The sequence below is a fragment of the Tiliqua scincoides genome, chromosome 3, assembly GCF_035046505.1.
Source record: "Tiliqua scincoides isolate rTilSci1 chromosome 3, rTilSci1.hap2, whole genome shotgun sequence".
Classification (NCBI taxonomy): domain Eukaryota; kingdom Metazoa; phylum Chordata; class Lepidosauria; order Squamata; family Scincidae; genus Tiliqua; species Tiliqua scincoides.
Genome location: NC_089823.1, coordinates 237,033,299 through 237,050,797, shown reverse-complemented (window position 1 = coordinate 237,050,797; position 17,499 = coordinate 237,033,299). Strand labels below are relative to the sequence as shown.

Genomic DNA, 17,499 nt, shown 5'->3' with positions numbered 1-17,499 from the left:
TGAGATAAATGCAAGTCAGTTGCCAGGAGCTGCTGGTTCACCATACGTGTACTTTACCTGGTCTTCCATCTCCTCTCTTGATGATGGACATCACTGAATGTGATTTAGGCATTCTGGAACCACAGGCAGGAGGAGGCTCAAATGCCAGTTGCCTCTTGACAGTGCAGCCCTCTAAGGACAAACTTGCATGGCTGAACCAATCTTAAAGGCTGTGCGTGTCTGTGTGAAGCAGCCCTTTGTGGATAGCAGACTATGTTCACTGTGTGATGTTTTGGGCCAAGGAAGCCAACTTCAGATTATATTAACTGGTGCATTAGTATAGAAGAAGCAAGAAAGCACTTGCAGTGTTAGGCTCTGGCAGGTCTCTTTGGAGATGCAACTGAAAAGTGGCCCATGTCTGTGCATAACTGACATAGTTCAGCAGGAGGCATCTGTATGGAGTTCAGCAGTGTGGTTCCCCTCCCCACTCCGTGTTGTCATTTGGTCACAATTCAAATGCAAAGGTGTGGCTCCAGGGAGCGGGGAAGGGAGACAATTAAGCTTTTGGGGGGGAGCCTACTCAGATACAGCCTGTGCGCTCTTGTGTTGCTGACCACTGTGGAAATGCATTTCTTTTGGGAATAGAAGAACCAGTAGCCTTCAGGAAAGCCCAGCAGACCCCTGCTAAGAAGGGCAGGCATGAATGGAAGGAAGGTGTCCTGCACTGCTCAAGTTCCTTCAAGACCAGGCACCTCCTGAGAACTGCTCCACATCCTTGACAGCTCCTCTTGAAACGTTCACAATATATGATCTTTGTTTTCCTTAGCAAGGTCCACCCCTCCTCATGCTCCTGCTCCTGTCTCTCTTTCACTTCTCCACAACAGGCTGGTGGAAGAGTTTATGCTGCTGGCAAATATGGCCGTTGCTCATCGGATCTACCGTGCCTTCCCAGCGCAAGCCGTGCTACGCCGGCATCCTGCACCTCAGACCAAGATGCTTAATGACCTCACAGAGTTTTGCAGCCAGATGGGCCTGGAGATTGACTGCAGCAGTGCTGGGGCCTTGCATGTGAGCATGATGGGGGGAGGCTGTGTCATAAGGAAAGCCCAGAGGGCTGGCTGAGCCTTGTGCCTTGTGATTTGTGCCCCTGCTCTGTGCTTTCCTCTATTTACTGGGCTAACCAGGGGAAAGATGAATAAACTGCAGTTGCATAGACCACCTTGAAAAGGCCAGTTTTCCAGGGAAACAGGCAGTCCCTACATCCTGGGCATTTCCCTTAAAAATGCACGTCAGACCTGTAGTCCGTTCACCCCAAGAGCCTGGATGCATCCCACTCTGAGCATCTGATGCTCCAGTGCTGAACTAGGACAACTGCATTTAGCGGGCCAGTTTCTGCCTGAGTCTTGTAGCCACTGGATATAAGCCCTCTTCAGGACTGGTCATTTGGGGGCCCCCAGGGGAGTTGAGAAGAGCAGGAGACCCCAATGAGTCTCCTTTCCTCTCCACTACCCCATGCCTTACTGCTGTTTCTGGGCATAATACAGCAAAATGCCATCTTTGCCATGTTTTCAAAGAAAAGTGGAGCATCCTTGTTTCTTTAAAAAAAAATGGTTAAACTTTCCCTAATACCTTGGACATTTAAAGTATCAGTATGCCATATTGCCGACAGGACTGGGGACTAAGGTGGGAGAGAGTCCACTGTGCCTCAGGCTACCTATTTAGTTCAGGGCAAAGGCAAGTTTTAAACAGGGACTTCCTAAGCCATATCTCATTCTGTTACGGCCCAATCCTGTGGTCCTGCACGACAGCAGATCTTGTGATCCACTGTTGTAAAAGTCCCAGTGTCAGCACAAACATCACACCACTGGCAGAAACAGCCAGTGACTCCCTGCACCTGCCCAGATGTTAAGATGGAGCATTGAGGTCAGCAAGATGGGCACTTCATGACTCAGGGAGGGAGAGGAACTGGGGGTGGGTCAGAGGAGGGGATGGCTAGATGCGGGTGGTAAGAACTTGCACCGTTTGCTGGCCCTTCTTCGCTGCCCGACAGGCTCCCTTCCTCTCCTTGGACTTATGCCAGCTGTATAGCTGGAATGGGTCCAAGGAGACCCAGTGCCAACCAGGCAGTCTACAAAGAGAGTAAGTAAAAATATTTACCGATAGCCTTCTAGTAGCTCCCCACACACCCCACGGCGTGCAGCACAGACTCCGTTGGCACAGCTCCATGCAATGGGTTGGCCTAGTAGAGGATTGGGCTGCACGTTTCCACTAAACCAACCTGTTTTTGTCTCTTCTCTCCAGAAAAGCCTGATGGAGGCCTTTGGAGAGGACAAGTATGCTGATGCCAGGAAGGAAGTGCTGACCAACATGTTCTCTCGTCCCATGCAAGTAAGTGGCGCTGGCGTCTCAGCACCCCATTGGCTGGTCCTTCGGCCCTCGAATGCCTTTTCCTTCCGAGGTGATCAGTGACAGGCTCCAGTCATGTTGGGCAACTCACCTGGGCAGTGCTTGTTTCAGGGCTGGACTTGGGCAGCATTGCCCTAGTCTGGCCCAACTTGACACTGGAACAGGAACAAGCGCAGCTCATATAAAACCTGTGAGATGAACTCAGCAGTACCAAGATAAAGAGAGAAAAAAGCAAGACTCCCATCAGCCAAATGCCTTCTGGACTAAGCAGCCATTACACTTCTTTCAGCATTTCCCGCCCCCCCCCCTCAAAAAAAACTTTCTCAGGAAGCTCATTCTGTGGTTTGGGAGCCAGTGGAGTCGGGCAGTGGCTGCAATTCTAATGTTGTGCAGCAAAGGGAGGGAGGGTGAGGGCTCAGCCCCCTAAGGCCTGCCTGATGCATGCTTGAGAGCGGGTAGCAGCTGCCTCGCTTGCCTCACCCTCCTGGGTTTGTTTGCACATGTTTCTCATGGGTTAGAAGGCAGTTAGCTGATGTTTTATCCAGAGGAAAGGAGAAAAGGGACCCAGAGAGTGGAGCTCAGTGCTCAGGTAGCTGCCCTTCTTTGGTGCTTGATGGCGGCTTTTGAGATATGTTGGGTCAGCAGGAAAAGCATCACTGATGTGTCATAGGGGAAGGAGGGGCACTCTGTTCATCTCGTAGGAACTTGAGATGCTACCATTATCCTTGCCTGGTCTTGCTGTTCCAAAAGCTTTGCCCCAGAGAGCAACTGACAAACGGATAGTGATGCCTCTGGATTGGAGGTGCCTAGTCTTCTACCTGGTCTCCCCCCCCCCCAGCACCCTTGCAAAGCTTTTCCCTCAAGTGGGCTCAGATTTGCTCCTTTGTCTTCCAGATGGCTGTTTACTTTTGTTCTGGGATGCTGGAGGACAAAACTCTCTTCTGCCACTACGCCCTCAACGTGCCCCTCTACACCCACTTCACGTCACCAATCCGCCGCTTCCCAGACATCATGGTGCACCGGCTGCTCTCGGCTTCTCTTGGTAGGTTCCCAGAAAGGTGCTGCGTCAGATCAAAGGGCCACTGAGCTCCACATTCTTTTTAGTGGCAGAAGCCACAGGGCACAAGTGCAGGCCACAAGCAGTAGGAAAAGCCCAGCAGGTATTAGGGCTGCAACATCTTGCTGATTAATCTGATTAACAATATGTCCAAAGTCCAGCTGAAATGTCTGTGTGACTTCCTCTTTGCCAACGATGCAGCTGTCACGACCCACTCTGCCAAAGATCTCCAGCAGCTCATGGATCGTTTTAGCAAGGCCTGCCAAGATTTTGGACTGACGATCAGCCTAAAGAAAACACAGGTCATGGTTCAGGATGTGGACTCACTTCCCTGCATTACAATCTCTGCGCATGAACTGGAGGTTGTCCATGACTTTGTGTACCTTGGCTCAATGATCTCCGACACTCGTTCTTTCAATACCGAGCTAAACAAACGCATCGGTAAAACAGCTACCACATTTTCCAGGCTCACAAAGAGAGTCTGGTCCAACAAGAAGCTGACAGAACATACCAAGACCCAGGTCTACAGAGCTTGCGTCCTGAGTACACTTCTGTACTGCAGCGAGTCATGGACTCTTCACTCACAACAGGAGAGGAAACTGAACGCTTTCCACATGCGCTGCCTCCGACGCATTCTCAGCATCACCTGGCAGGACGAAGTTCCAAACAACACAGTCCTGGAACGAGCTGGAATCCCCAGCGTGTGTACACTGCTGAAACAGAGACGCCTGCGTTGGCTCGCGTGCGATGTCGTGAGAATGGATGATGGCCGGATCCCAAAGGATCTCCTCTATGGAGAACTCGTGCAGGGAAAGCACCCTACAGGTAGACCACAGCTGCGATACAAGAACATCTGCAAGAGGGATCTGAAGGCCTTAGGAGTGGACCTCAACAGGTGGGAAACCCTGGCCTCTGAGCGGCCCGCTTGGAGGCAGGCTGTGCAGCATGGCCTTTCCCAGTTTGAAGAGACACTTGGCCAACGATCTGAGGCTAAGAGGCAAAGAAGGAAGGCCCACAGCCAGGGAGACAGGCCAGGGACAGACTGCACTTGCTCCCGTTGTGGAAGGGACTGTCACTCCCGAATCAGCCTTTTCAGCCACACTAGACGCTGTTCCAGAGCGCGATACCATAGTCTTTCGAGACTGACGGTTGCCAATGACAATATGTTGGTTGCCTCCAATTCATAACAGGTCAGCAGACGAGAAAACATAATGTTAGAAACTGCAGCTGGCGCCACCCCCGAGTGTCTCTTCTCAGACCTTCTGCAACTCGTGCGGACCCAGAAGCAATATGTGCTTCTTTTAAACTATTGTTTTTGTTTCCTCATATTTATTTATTTGCAATATTGTTGCAAATATTGCATTTCTAGACAAAAATCAACAGTCAACAATTAAAATAAGGAAACATACAGTGCTACAAGGCGCATTCAGAAACAATCAAGCTGTGAAATGGTGCTTTGTCTTGCGTCTGCCTTGGTGGTGCCCTTTGCAATGTAGATGTAATGAATTGATGGAACAAATAATACGTATGCAATTAATCAATTAAGGTTTTTTTAATTGGGTGACAACCTGATAAACAGCCATCATGTTATGAATTCTCAGTGTTCAGTCCTTGAACTTCGGGCTTCTGGTAATCATAGCTGGTAGCCAGTGGTATCGTGGGTGGAGGAAGGGCCTCCTTGGGTGTCACCGCAGAGTGTCACATGAGGGAGCGCTTATGTGCGGCCAGCCAAGATTGGCAGCTGCCAGGGAAGCTGCTTCCTGACTGACCTTTGGCTTCTGCCAGGGTGCTGCAGACCTCCAAGCACAGAGGTTTGCTCTGCTCAGAGGCCTTCAGCAGCTCCGCAGAAGTCAAGAAAACAGCCACTCTGCGTCCTGGTGCCACAGCTGCCACGCTCCTCCTCTGAACTAGAAGTGACATTATGATATCACTGCCCCGGGCAGCAGGGGGTCTGGCTATGCTGTTGCTGGTAGCCACCAGTATGGGTCACTGTGAGTTTGAAAGTCATAGCACCTGGGTTCGCAGCATGTAGTAGGACAAACACAGTGGGATGTGGGCATGAGCTCTGTGGTCTTGAGCCCATACCCTCCCCCCAAACACAGAGCATGTCTGCCTTTTGCTGAATCAGACCATCTTGCCTAGTTGTGTCAGTTGTGTTTACTTTTCCAGAACTGCTTCCCGAGACCCTTCTGAACTGGGGGGAGCTGGGGATTGAGCTGGGTCCTGTCTGTATGCAAGAAACGTATTCCTGAGCAGTGGCCCTCTTCAAATCAAATGTATAGGTAACCTGGGATGCTCATGTGTTCCTCTTATCAATCCCGATAATCTTTTCATTACTTTCCTCTGGGATTTTGTGGCTGATGGTGTTCTGCATTCACGCAACAAAATCAAGCATGTGCCGATTCTTGTAGCAGTCACAACAACCTGTAACATTAACATTGTGTTTCTTTTAAGATTCTGGTCCTGCCCCAAGGATGAGGATGGAGGATATTCAGAAGCAGGCAGATCACTGCAATGACCGGAAAATGGCTTCCAAGCGGGTGCAGGAGCTCAGTGCTGATCTCTTTTTTGCAGTTTTTGTCAAGGTGAGGCACTGTGGCCCTTAGCTGATGGGGGGGGGGAGCGAATCTCGAAGGACCCAGCAGGGCTGGAGTTTTTATCCCACCCTCCTCCTTGGCCTCCTGGATCCTGCCTGCAACAAGTCTTTACCCTGCTTTGCTTGAATGGAGGGCAGGTGCTCTGCTTCGGGAGTGGAGCCACTCAACAAGGATGTCTACTCCAGTTTCCTGTCCCAGTAGAGAAGACCAAATGCTGGCAGGTGTCTGCCCCATCTATCCTTTGCAGTCCTTTGAGGCAGGAGAGAGACCATTAAATCTCTCTTCTCCGGAGGAACTCTTCCAAATGTGTCTCCTGGCTTCCTGAGTCTTGCCTTGTCCTCAAGAGCATGAACATCCCTCCCACCCCAAATGAAATTACCTTAAATATTGACTTTCACCTAGGACTGTACTCAGGTTCTTTAACCTTTCCTTGTAAAGCATGTCTTCTAGATCAGTGATTCCCAAACTTTCTAGCATTGGGACCCACTTTTTAAAATGAAAATCTTTTGCAACCACATAGCTTTACTAGATGAAAAAAGAGATCTAGAAAGAAATAATATTTTTATTAAGAATACTACTCTGAATCCTATGCTCCTCAGGTTGCTAGAGTCATCTGCTAGATTCTCCCTAGAAATGGAGCTCAAGGACTGTTCCCCAAAACCTCTTACAGTTAGTTATTCCAGGGTACCTAGAAGGCTGAAATGGAGAACAAGATGTGCGGTTTGGGACTTCCAGGCCAGGCAAAAGGCTGAAACTGGGTTCGCACTTGATCTATGGCCTGCCAATTACTAGAGAAAATCAGAAAATGTGACATTTTATTTGGGGGCATGAAGATGACCTCATACCACAGGTTAGCATTCCAGCCACAACATCGATCTCGCCACCTGAATTTTCCAATTCTGCAATTTTCTTCAAACTGGGCAAGGTGCTTGCAAAAAAAAATTTTCAATTAATATTTCAGAAATTTTTCACAACACACTGATGGATTCCGGCGGTTTGGGAAACACTGTTCTAGATCCTCCGTCCCTCTGTGCCTCTCCTCCTGAGTCCTTTCCAACCTGTCAGTAGAGATATTTGAAATACAGGTTGAGACTCATTATTCATCAGGGTTCCCTTCCAGGAACTCACATGGATGGCAAAAAATGCACTATAGCAAATCAATTTAAAAAACAAAGTCTCTTTGTTCTGGTGATTTAAAAACAGCCTTGCCGACCTTTTGAAATGCACACAGAGTCAATCAGTCTCTCTCCAGGAGCTTAGGCTTCACTAGGTAGCAGGGATCCCTCCCTTCACCAGGAGCTCCAGCAAGGGGGAAAGAATTGAGAAGGGATCAATGCTGCCATTTCACCTTCTTGCAGGTGCTCAGGGGGAAGGAAGGAGTGAAGCCTGCAGAGAATGATAGATGGATTGTCAGCCTGCTGCCCTCTCTGGCATTATTAAAGGACTGTTTTCCTTTAAGGGCACTTTTCATCAGCTTTGAGATAGAAACATTTATGGATACTTAGGTTATAATTGTAATCACTTGTATGACTGTCTCTCTGCAACAGTAAAAAGCAGTTTTTTAAACTGTGATTTTAAAGGGATGCATTTTTCCCCTTCTCCAGGGATCAGCACATTCCTTCTCATTTGCAGTGGCCATTTGTGTTGAGTCAAACCCATGTTTCACAAGGCTGGACTTGTAGTTGTCTTTTACCTTAGAAGTAGGCCCATTGTGTTCAGTAAGACTTAGGCTGTAATCCGATTTTACTCACTGGAATCAAACACTGCTACCTAACAGTTCATCAGCATCTCCCTCTGACTCTTCTGCCATGAGATTAGTTCTGCCATGAGATTAGTTTTTCAGGTTCTTTCCAGGAGATAAGGAGTGTATCCTTATTGGGTGAAAGGATGTCCAGATGGCAGAAGAAGGCTGGGGGGGGGGGCAGGGAACATGCACTTCATGCTCCTGCTTCCATCCTTTTTCTAAGCTCTTCCCCAAGACAGCATTTGGCCTTAAGAATTCTCGGGGTAGGTAATTGTACCCATGGGCTGTTTACTGTAAAGCCACAGGTCATGACTGTCCCAGGGGCAGTAGATACGTATCTGACGTGCAGTCGCTTCCTCTCTGGTTGTCTCTTGCAGGAGTGTGGTCCTCTGGAGTCAGAGGCCATGGTGATGGGAGTACTGAGTGAAGCTTTTGACGTCCTGGTGCTGAAGTTTGGGATTCAGAAGCGCATCTATTGCAACGTAAGTGTTCCTCTCCAGTCTTGCAGGTGTCCTCAGCCCAACCAAAAAATCAGCTCAGATTGACAGTGTAGATTTTTTCCCACTCCCCGAGGCTGCTTCCAGACTCTGCTTCCTGTGGAATTGCCATTCCTCACTCACTCGCTGGGGCCTCTCAGCAGTTCCCTCTCCTGTGTGTTCCCTGCACTGCTTCCTTATGCCGATTCCCTTGGCATTCTGCTCCATCCCTTCTCCCAGTCTCTACAGGTGCAGATCACCTGAGTGCTGCTCTCCTGTCTGTTGAAGGGGCATGGTGTTGGGGCTAAGCTCTCTCGGGGTTCCTTCCTGGGCACACCTTCACCATGACCTTTCCAGTTCCCATCAGGCATCATTTTAGCAGAGTAGGTGTGTGTTAATACTTTGAATTATTTTTAGTTTTCTTATTTTTTAAAATACATATCCTATCCTTAGGGGTTTTATGATGTATAAAATTAAAACAGTACAATAAAAAATGGCTAGCATAAGCAGCAATTAAAACTTAAGGCAAATCATAGGGAAACTGAGGCTGAATACATACTTACCTCGGAGTATATTCCATTGAACTCAAACGGACTTACTTCTGAATAAGCAAGGGATTGTGCTGTAAGCCAATACAGCACCATTAACAACAGGGCAGCAAAATCCTGCTGAAAAAGACAAGTCTTCAATTGACAGCAGAAGATTGACAGCATAATAAGGTTTTCTGCTGACTTTTTTGTTAAAAAAATATATTAATTTCTGCATAAAATGCTGAAAAGTAATTGCGTGAATAAAAAATTAATTCAAGAGAAAGATGAGGCAAGAAATGGCAGGATTAAGGAAGTGAGCTTAGGGATTCAGGGATGGGTGGAAGAAGAAACCATTTTAGGAAATTATTAGGAAGTAAGATTTAGAAGGAAGAGGAAAAAGAAGGAAGAGGAAAAAGAAGGAAGTCAAAGGGACTATACCTGGTCCACCTCCTATGGCACAGCTCCAGTAGTGCAGAAGGAGCAAAGAGGGATGAACAGACTAAACATGCCGTATCCTCAAATGTGGGAAGCCCCTTGCAATTCCGATGTCCCTGAAAGAGGAACAGCCACGAGGGGGCACTCAGAGCCTCCAGCCTCGCAGCACTGAGAGCTGAGCTGGGCTGGTTGTTTCTCGTACTGATGTACACCAGTTTGAACTCCTTGTGGTAGAGAAGCACTTTGCAAGGAACTTTACACACACCTCTCTCTGAGGCTCTGTGTGTGTGTGTGCCGGCTTGCCCATGGCTCTCTGGAACCTCTTGGTGTCCCACTGGCCCTTAGAGAATGCAGGTGGTTGAATGAGTCATCAGTGATCCTGTGCTACTTTTTTGAATTGTGCCTTGACCACCCCAGTTCGGTGGCAAAGAAACAAATGCCATTTCTGTAGCCTACAAATGTATATAACGTGTTCAGTCTGCACAATTCCCATCATGCTTTGTATGATTGATTCTGGTTTTGTGACTCATGGGAAGGGATAAGACGCTGTGCAGTCCTTCTGTGGTGGCTCCCCAATTTGTCCTCCTACCGTCATCTCTTTTGTCCCTCAAGGTCCAGGGATGTTGCTGTTCTTTCCACAGCTGTGTGGTGTTCAGCAAGTTCCCCCTCTCCTGGCCCAAGTTCCTCCTTCTGTAGGGGAGTAAGAGTGACTCACTGTACAGGGCTGGTGTGAGCAAAGGCGCATGCAGACCTGAATGCAGATTGAGAATAATAGTGCCCGCAAGTAAGGTTGCACGCTGCTTGGCCTGATATTGGCTAAAGGTCTTGATAAGGAGCAGGCTGAGGGCAGAATCAAAGCTGAGGGAATGAGGGGAAGCCCGCTATTGAGTTGCCATCCATTTCTCATCCAAAGCACCCCACAACCCCTCCTGTCTGATTTGCCTCCCTTAATTGTCACTTGGGGTCTCCTTGGGCTTTGGCTTTCAAGGATAATGAACCATCCTTCAGGCAGTTGCCTTGAAGAGCCAAGGAGGGAGGTCCTCTGACTCCCCAACCTCTATCTGCGCCTCGATCAGAACTTCCAAGGGGGATAATAACCCACTCATAACTGGGTAATAAAACTGAGAAGATCCAGCACAGTGAACTCTTTTGTCTCTCCAAAACGAGGAAATGGGGAGACATTGGTTTTCATTTCACCTTCAGGAAGGGTGGCTTAGAGAGGCTGGGTGAGATGCTGGTAGTTTCTTGGCACTTGCAATGCAGTAGCTCCTGCCCGTTACAAGGTTCTTCTGTTTACCCTACATGGATCACAAGGCCTGCAGTCAGGTTGGGGCAGAGTGTGACAGTGCCTCCCTGGGCTTGTGTGTCACAGTCTCCTTGCCTCATCAAGAAGGGTTTCTTCTTGCCGACAGCTTTGTAAGGATCTCTCTGTGGCACAAAATAAATTTGTATTGATTTCGGTTCCTAATAAAATGCGCCCACATGCACACCTTAGAACAGCTTGAGCAGCCAGTTCATCCACCCACTTGGCCAGAAGGAATGGTGGGCCGAGGCAAGTGGCTGAATGCCAGGCTGCACCACAGAGATGGTTTTTTAATCTTGGCTTCAATTTGTTTCAGATAGGAATGCCGCAAATTATAGGAATGCCCCCAAAGAGGTTCCACCTCTTCAGAGCCAGGATTTTTCTGAATCTTCTGAGCCAGTGTTGAGTTTTGTTAGGAGCCGGCTCAGGGAACCAAGGCTGAAATCAGAAAAATATTGGGGAGGGGAAGGGCGCACCCCTCCCTTACCTTCAAGGTCTGGGCTGCGTAGCCTCCCTAAGAGTGGTTTTCCCCAGTGCAGCTCTCTCCGTTGGTCTGTACAGATCTCTCGAGGAAATGCACTCTTTTGACTCATACTGAATTGATATGACCTTGTGGGTTCTGATGGGGCTTTGGGGATGCCTGCAGGTTGTGGAAGCTGGGTGATTTTTTAACTGCAACGATTGATTCAAAAATCAGCAATGGGGAAAAAAGCCAGCTACAATCCCAAGGAATTGCAGAGGTTTAAAGTCCTACTACTGCCCAGCCACTGAAAGTCATTTCTGGAAAATTTAGCACATTTGCAGTTCTTGTTAGGGATGAGGAAGAGAAGCAGGCCTCTGGCTTACTGTTAGCCATGATGACCACATGGAGCCTCTGCATTCCTGGCCAGCTTGCAGGGCTACACATGCAGGTCTGCGGGCTTCTGTGTGGTCCTGGCAATGCCCTCGCTCTGCTTCACCTTGCAGGCTTTGCCGCTGGTGGGGTTCCAGTTCCAGAAGGTGGGCAAGAAGCCGCAGCTGACCCTGATGTGGGAGCCAGAGAGCCTCGAGAAGGATGCTGTGCCACAGGTAAAGCCCCTCCCACACTCCTGCCTCACCCCAGAGCAGCTGAAGCAGTCTGGTTGATAGGGAGCCCAGTGGTCCATCCAGCCAAGTACAAGTACTGCTGTGCTTAAGAACATAAGAACAGCCCCACTGGATCAGGCCACAGGCCCATCTAGTCCAGCTTCCTGTATCTCACAGCGGCCCACCAAATGCCCCAGGGGGCACACCAGATAACAAGAGACCTGCAAGGCCTCTTGGGAATTGTAGTTAAGAGCATAAGAACAGCCCCACTGGATCAGGCCACAGGCCCATCTAGTCCAGCTTCCTGTATCTCACAGCGGCCCACCAAATGCCCCAGGTCTCACAAGAGACCTACATCCTGGTTCCCTCCCCTGCATCTGACATTGCCCATTTCTAAAATCAGGAGGTTGCACATACACATCCTGGCTTGTAACACGTAATGGATTTTTCCTCCAGAAACCTGTTCAATCCCCTTTTAAAGGCATCCAGGCCAGATGCCATCACCACATCCTGTGGCAAGGAGTTCCACAGACCAACCACACGCTGAGTAAAGAAATATTTTCTTTTGTCTGTCCTAACTCTCCCAACACTCAATTTTAGTGAATGTCCCCTGGTTCTGGTGTTATGTGAGAGTGTAAAGAGCATCTCTCTATCCACTTTATCCTTCCCATGCATAATTTTTTATGTCTCAATCATGTTCCCCCTCAGGCGTCTCTTTTCTAGGCTGAAGAGGCCCAAACGCCGTAGCCTTTCCTCATAAGAAAGGTGCCCCAGCCCCGTAATCATCTTAGTAGCTCTCTTTTGCACCTTTTCCATTTCCACTATATCCTTTTTGAGATGTGGCGACCAGAACTGGACACAATACTCCAGGTGTGGCCTTACCATCGATTTGTACAACGGCATTATAATACTAGCCGTTTTGTTCTCAATACCCTTCCTAATGATTCCAAGCATAGAATTGGCCTTCTTCACTGCCGCCGCACATTGGGTTGACACTTTCATCGACCTGTCCACCACCACCCCAAGATCTCTCTCCTGGTCTGTCACAGACAGCTCAGAACCCATCAGCTTATATGTGAAGTTTTGATTTTTTGCCCCAATGTGCATGACTTTACACTTACTGACATTGAAGCGCATCTGCCATTTTGCTGCCCATTCTGCCAGTCTGGAGAGATCCTTCTGGAGCTCCTCACAATCACTTCTGGTCTTCACCACTTGGAAAAGTTTGGTGTCGTCTGCAAACTTAGCCACCTCACTGCTCACCCCTGTCTCCAGGTCATTTATGAAGAGGTTGAAAAGCACCCGTCCCAGGCCAGATGCTTGGGGCACACCACTTCTCTACCTCTGTTTGGTCTTGTTTTAGTCACTGCTGTGTTTTTATGCATTTCTGTAGAAGCACTGCTGTGAATCAATACTGTCAGCCTCCTCAAGGCCGCCAAGGGAGAAAGGCTGGGTAGACATTTTTGAAATAAGAATAACTGTCAGTCATCACAAAGTTCATTGTCGTTGTTTCCAAAATATCTACCCTGCTGTTGAGGAGAAGCGCAGGTGAGCACAGAAGAAGCCTGTAGAAAGCCAGAGAAGCCTGTGACCTCCAGGAAATTCCAGCCAGGAGGGAGGTAACCACAAGGCACTAGACAGGAGATTCCACATTTTAGGGCTCAAATTTGGAGGCCAGCAGGTCATGTGAGAGAGTCTCCTCCCCACTTAATGGACAGGTAGGTTCATAGGCAGGACGGTAGGCAGCCCTTCAGGGATCCTGGCCCCAGGCTGTGTAGGGCTTTAAAGGTCATCACTAGCAGCTTGAATTGTGCTCAGAAAGACACTGGTAACCAGTGCAGCTGAAATGACAATAGCAAGATGTGATCAGTTGTCTTGCACCACTTTGCACCCGAACAGCTGTGTTTTGTTCCAGCTGAAGTTGCTGAAGGGTCTTCAAGGACAGCTCCATAAAGCATATGTTACAGTAATCCAGTTATGAGGCATCCATCTGCCATGCGGGTCACTGTGGCCAGGTCCACCTGAAACAGAAAGAGGTGCCGTTTGGTGCACCTGCTGGAGCTGGGCAAAAGCACTCCTGCCCACAGTAGCCACCTATACATCCAGGAGAACCCCTGACCCTGCTCCCTCAAGGGAGTTGCAACCTGCAGTCCATAAATAGCTGCTTGACTTATTAGCCAAGGATCAGTCAGTCTGTCTCTCAGCAAGTGCACACACACTTTGACGTCCACAGATCTCATCCAAACTTCAGAGCCATGGTTTATTTCTGTTAGCCAGTGGGAATATACAAAGAGTGCCTCTGAGAATATGTAGAGCACCATTATAATTCCACCAAACAAGGGCAGCCTGCCATTTCTCCCCCATTTCCATTCCAAGGAGGACTTATAAAACAGATGGCCTGGCTCCTCCATCAGCCTTAGTCCCTGCAGATCAAATAAAATTCTGCCCTGAGCTTATCTGGCAAGTGCTTCATATAGAATTACAGAATGTAGATTCGTTTTTCTAAAAATCCACTCCTGACTTTTCTTGACATGTAGCCAGAAGCTCATCACAATTAAAATACTTACCCCCCCCCCACACACACACACTCAACAAGCACAAGGCTGCAACTTCCTTGTGCCTTCCTCGACACAGAGCTTCACCTGTCCAGACCACAGTCCAGAAGGAATCTGTTTCCAACATTACAGCTAAAAGATTAGTAGGAGACTAACTGCTTCTGCCACAAAGGAAATCCACTCCAGAAGTTTGTACCAACGCTTGCTTCTCTCAGCAGCACAAACAGGTCTTGTTGCTTAATCCCTTTCCTTCCCATTAATCAGCTGTTAGGGGACAGTTCAGAGGAAGAGCCTGAAAGGTCTGTTCTCATGTTTTCTTTATGCTCTTTTTGAGGCTGGTTGAGGGAACAGTTGCAAGTCTGCTCTGCTGCAGAGGGTGCTTGCTAGGAGGAAAGGGGGGCAAGGCAGCCATCTTGGAAATGCCCCCTACGCTGCTGCCTCCTCCCACTCATTTCAATCCCCCGCTGGATCAGGCCCCGCTGGATCAGGCCCAGGGCCCATCTAGTCCAGCTTCCTGTATCTCACAGCGGCCCACCAGATGCCCCAGGGAGCACTGGAGAATCAAGGGGATGTGGCAGCCCTGGTAGAGGTGGGTCGAGGAAACTGCTCCAGCCGCTCCTTCCTAAACCGGAATAGAATGGGGGAAGACGCTGTGGCTGGGTGATGCAGACCAATCCTGGCCAGGATGCAGTTCTGTCTGTGGGCTGCTGCAGCGTCCCCATCCAGAGCAGGCTGACACACCATCCCCAAATTTATGGCCTTAAAATGTTCGTTGGAAATCTTATTAGCAACTAAAAGATGGATGGGGGACAGACACATGCATGCGCGGGGCCGGGTTAATAAAGTGAGGTTCTATTGAGTAACGAGCACCGTATGGAAACTATGACAGAGCAGCAGATTCAACATTAGATTCCCTTAGACATGTGCAGTGCACATGTCAGTTATCCTCCCTCCTCAGATAGAAGGCACCAAAAGTGGAAGGCCAAGAACGTGTCACGCCTCAGACAATGCAGTTCACAGATCATCTCTTGGGCGGCTTGCGATTCCGCTCCAGATAGCGCTGGCTCCTCTCCTGTACGGGTCTCTGTGGAGAGTTAGAGCTGGTTGCTCAATAAGACCACTTCCCAGCATTTGCTTAGTCGACTTGTATGTGCCAAGGCGCACCGTGTCCCCTTGTAGTTGCTTGACCACGTCCTCGATTGCTGACATGCAGGAGCAAATCTGGCTTTCACAAGTCCAAGCCTGAGCATCTGCTTCTGCCCATTAACAGTGGTCCTGGTCATTGATTGGTGGTGGCACATGCAGCATGACAGTGCGCCAGCAGGAAGCACTCTGGGTTTTGGACCATTTTCACCTGACACAGACTTCAGGGCTCATCTTAAAGTTTGCATAAGTTTTCCATTTATGCACCTGGAGACATTTGGTGGGTGGGGATTCTGATGCAGAGGTCACGTGCCGAGTACCGTAGCAGCACATGAGGTCCTTGAATTCTTAACTGTGGGCCCTTGTCACAGATGACTGGCAGACCTGTCCTTGCAGACAAGCTCCAAAGAACTGTAACTGCAACAATAGATTTCGTGCAAAAAACCTCAGGCCATTTTGAATGGGCATCTACAGCTACCTGGAACATCTGTCCCAAAACTGGACCTGCAGAGTCAACATGCAGATGCTGCCGCAGAGTGGACAGCCACTTCCGTGGGTGCAGAAGTGCAGCCTTGGGCTGACGCTGTTTGCTGGCACCCAAAACAAGACTACCATCCCAGGTATCTGTTCCTGGGACACAGAGCAGACATGCATAAGCTTGCGCTGCGAGTGTTCTGTTTGCTCTCAATTCCTGACCTTGCCAGGGCCTTCATTTTTACCACCCCAAGGTGTCCCACGTGAAGCTCTTCCAAAATTTTAGAGTGGAGTTCAGATGGTGTGGCACGTTACACAACCCTGATGTATCATAAACTCACCACAGCAATTGTAGAGAAGACCAAGTGAAAGGGCACCATCAGTATATTTCCATCCCTTGACTGTGGTTTCAGACACCTGGGCCAGTGTAGGGTCCCTCTTAGTTTCCTGCTGGGCCTGACTGTGTGTGGTTGGGGCCCACTCAAGCTTGAACGGGTTGAGAAAGTGAAGAGATTCCATTTCTCTATCAGGCTGATCCTCAGCTGCTGCAGGTAAACGAGTGAGGCCACCTGCACTCGTCACCTTGCATTCAGTGTCGTGAATGTAGCTGCCAGGAAAAGAGCGCAGCTTTGTCAGAGAAGTGCCCTTCCTTCCATGGATTCAAAATGGAGATCAGCAGCTGGTGGCCAGCGATGAATTGCCTGGTGTTTGTCTTCAGCAATAAGTACATAGGACTCATTTTGATGTCTGCAGAAGCTCATAGAATAACAGACACTGCAGCTGCCATCTCCCAACTGCATCCTGAACACTCTCCCAGCCAAATGCTAGCTTGTCTTCACTGTTCATATTATATATTCCCAGGATGGCAGGATCACTCTCTCAGTCCCAGTTTCTGCCGTCTTTGTCAAAGGTGGGGACTCTGGCCCTTTTCTGCTTATGTTTTGAGGTGCCCTTGCCTGTATGGCCCTGCATTGTGTCCTGTTTGGTTGTGTTTTCTGCAGGATTTATCTTTAAATCTGCACTTGACAAGGAAGCAGAACCCATTTCTGCACCCATAGCATGCCCTTGTGGCTTGAATGGGCTACGCTCGTTTTGTTCAGCAACCATACTCTGTTTCTTCTCAGACTCTGCTTTGGAGTTTTGCTGCATCTCTCGCTGCGGTTTCCATTGCCACTCCATTTCCACAGCACGTCTGAAAATAAGCTCTTCCTTATTGAATACATTCACTGTGCAGCCCACACACAGGCTTGTCCTTCATGTCCTGAAAGATTTTAGTTCTGCTGCAAATGAAGCAGATTTACCTTCACCTGTTGCCTCTTGTGAAATCTGACCCTTTCTGCTGTGGTCAGGGGTTTGGGTGATAGATGATGTTGAACATTATGCACAATTTCTTTTAAAAGACTTGCTTGTAGGCTTCTCTGATGCAGTCATGTTGTGTACAAGCCTGTAAGTTGTTCCTCCAGTTAACAGTGCTGCTACATGTTTTTGTTGATTTCAAGATACGGCTACAGCATTTCTACCAAAGCAGGCCAGTCTTCCACCACACAGCCTGCTGTGATGGCCGGTGCATGGCCTGGCTGCCACATTCTGTACCCGTCAGCCATCTCCTTTGCATCTCCCATCCCCTGGGAACTGTTTGCTTTCCCACTGAGCTGTTCCCATGAGAAGCTCATACGTTAGGCCCAAAAGCAAATGATCTCACCTGCAGCTGGCAGTTTGGAGACCCATTATGTAG

At 48.9% G+C, this 17,499-nt stretch overlaps 1 protein-coding gene across 1 annotated transcript in view; it reads left to right on the top strand.

Annotated features, from left to right (window-relative positions):
• DIS3L2 (DIS3 like 3'-5' exoribonuclease 2) overlaps positions 1-17,499 on the top strand; it is a 267,654-nt gene that overhangs the window by 246,800 nt on the left and 3,355 nt on the right. The window contains exons 16-21 of the mRNA XM_066621078.1: positions 864-1,047; positions 2,281-2,367; positions 3,280-3,427; positions 5,897-6,027; positions 8,161-8,265; positions 11,494-11,595. Coding sequence (XP_066477175.1) covers positions 864-1,047; positions 2,281-2,367; positions 3,280-3,427; positions 5,897-6,027; positions 8,161-8,265; positions 11,494-11,595 — 757 coding nt within the window. The remainder of the gene's footprint in view (positions 1-863; positions 1,048-2,280; positions 2,368-3,279; positions 3,428-5,896; positions 6,028-8,160; positions 8,266-11,493; positions 11,596-17,499) is intronic.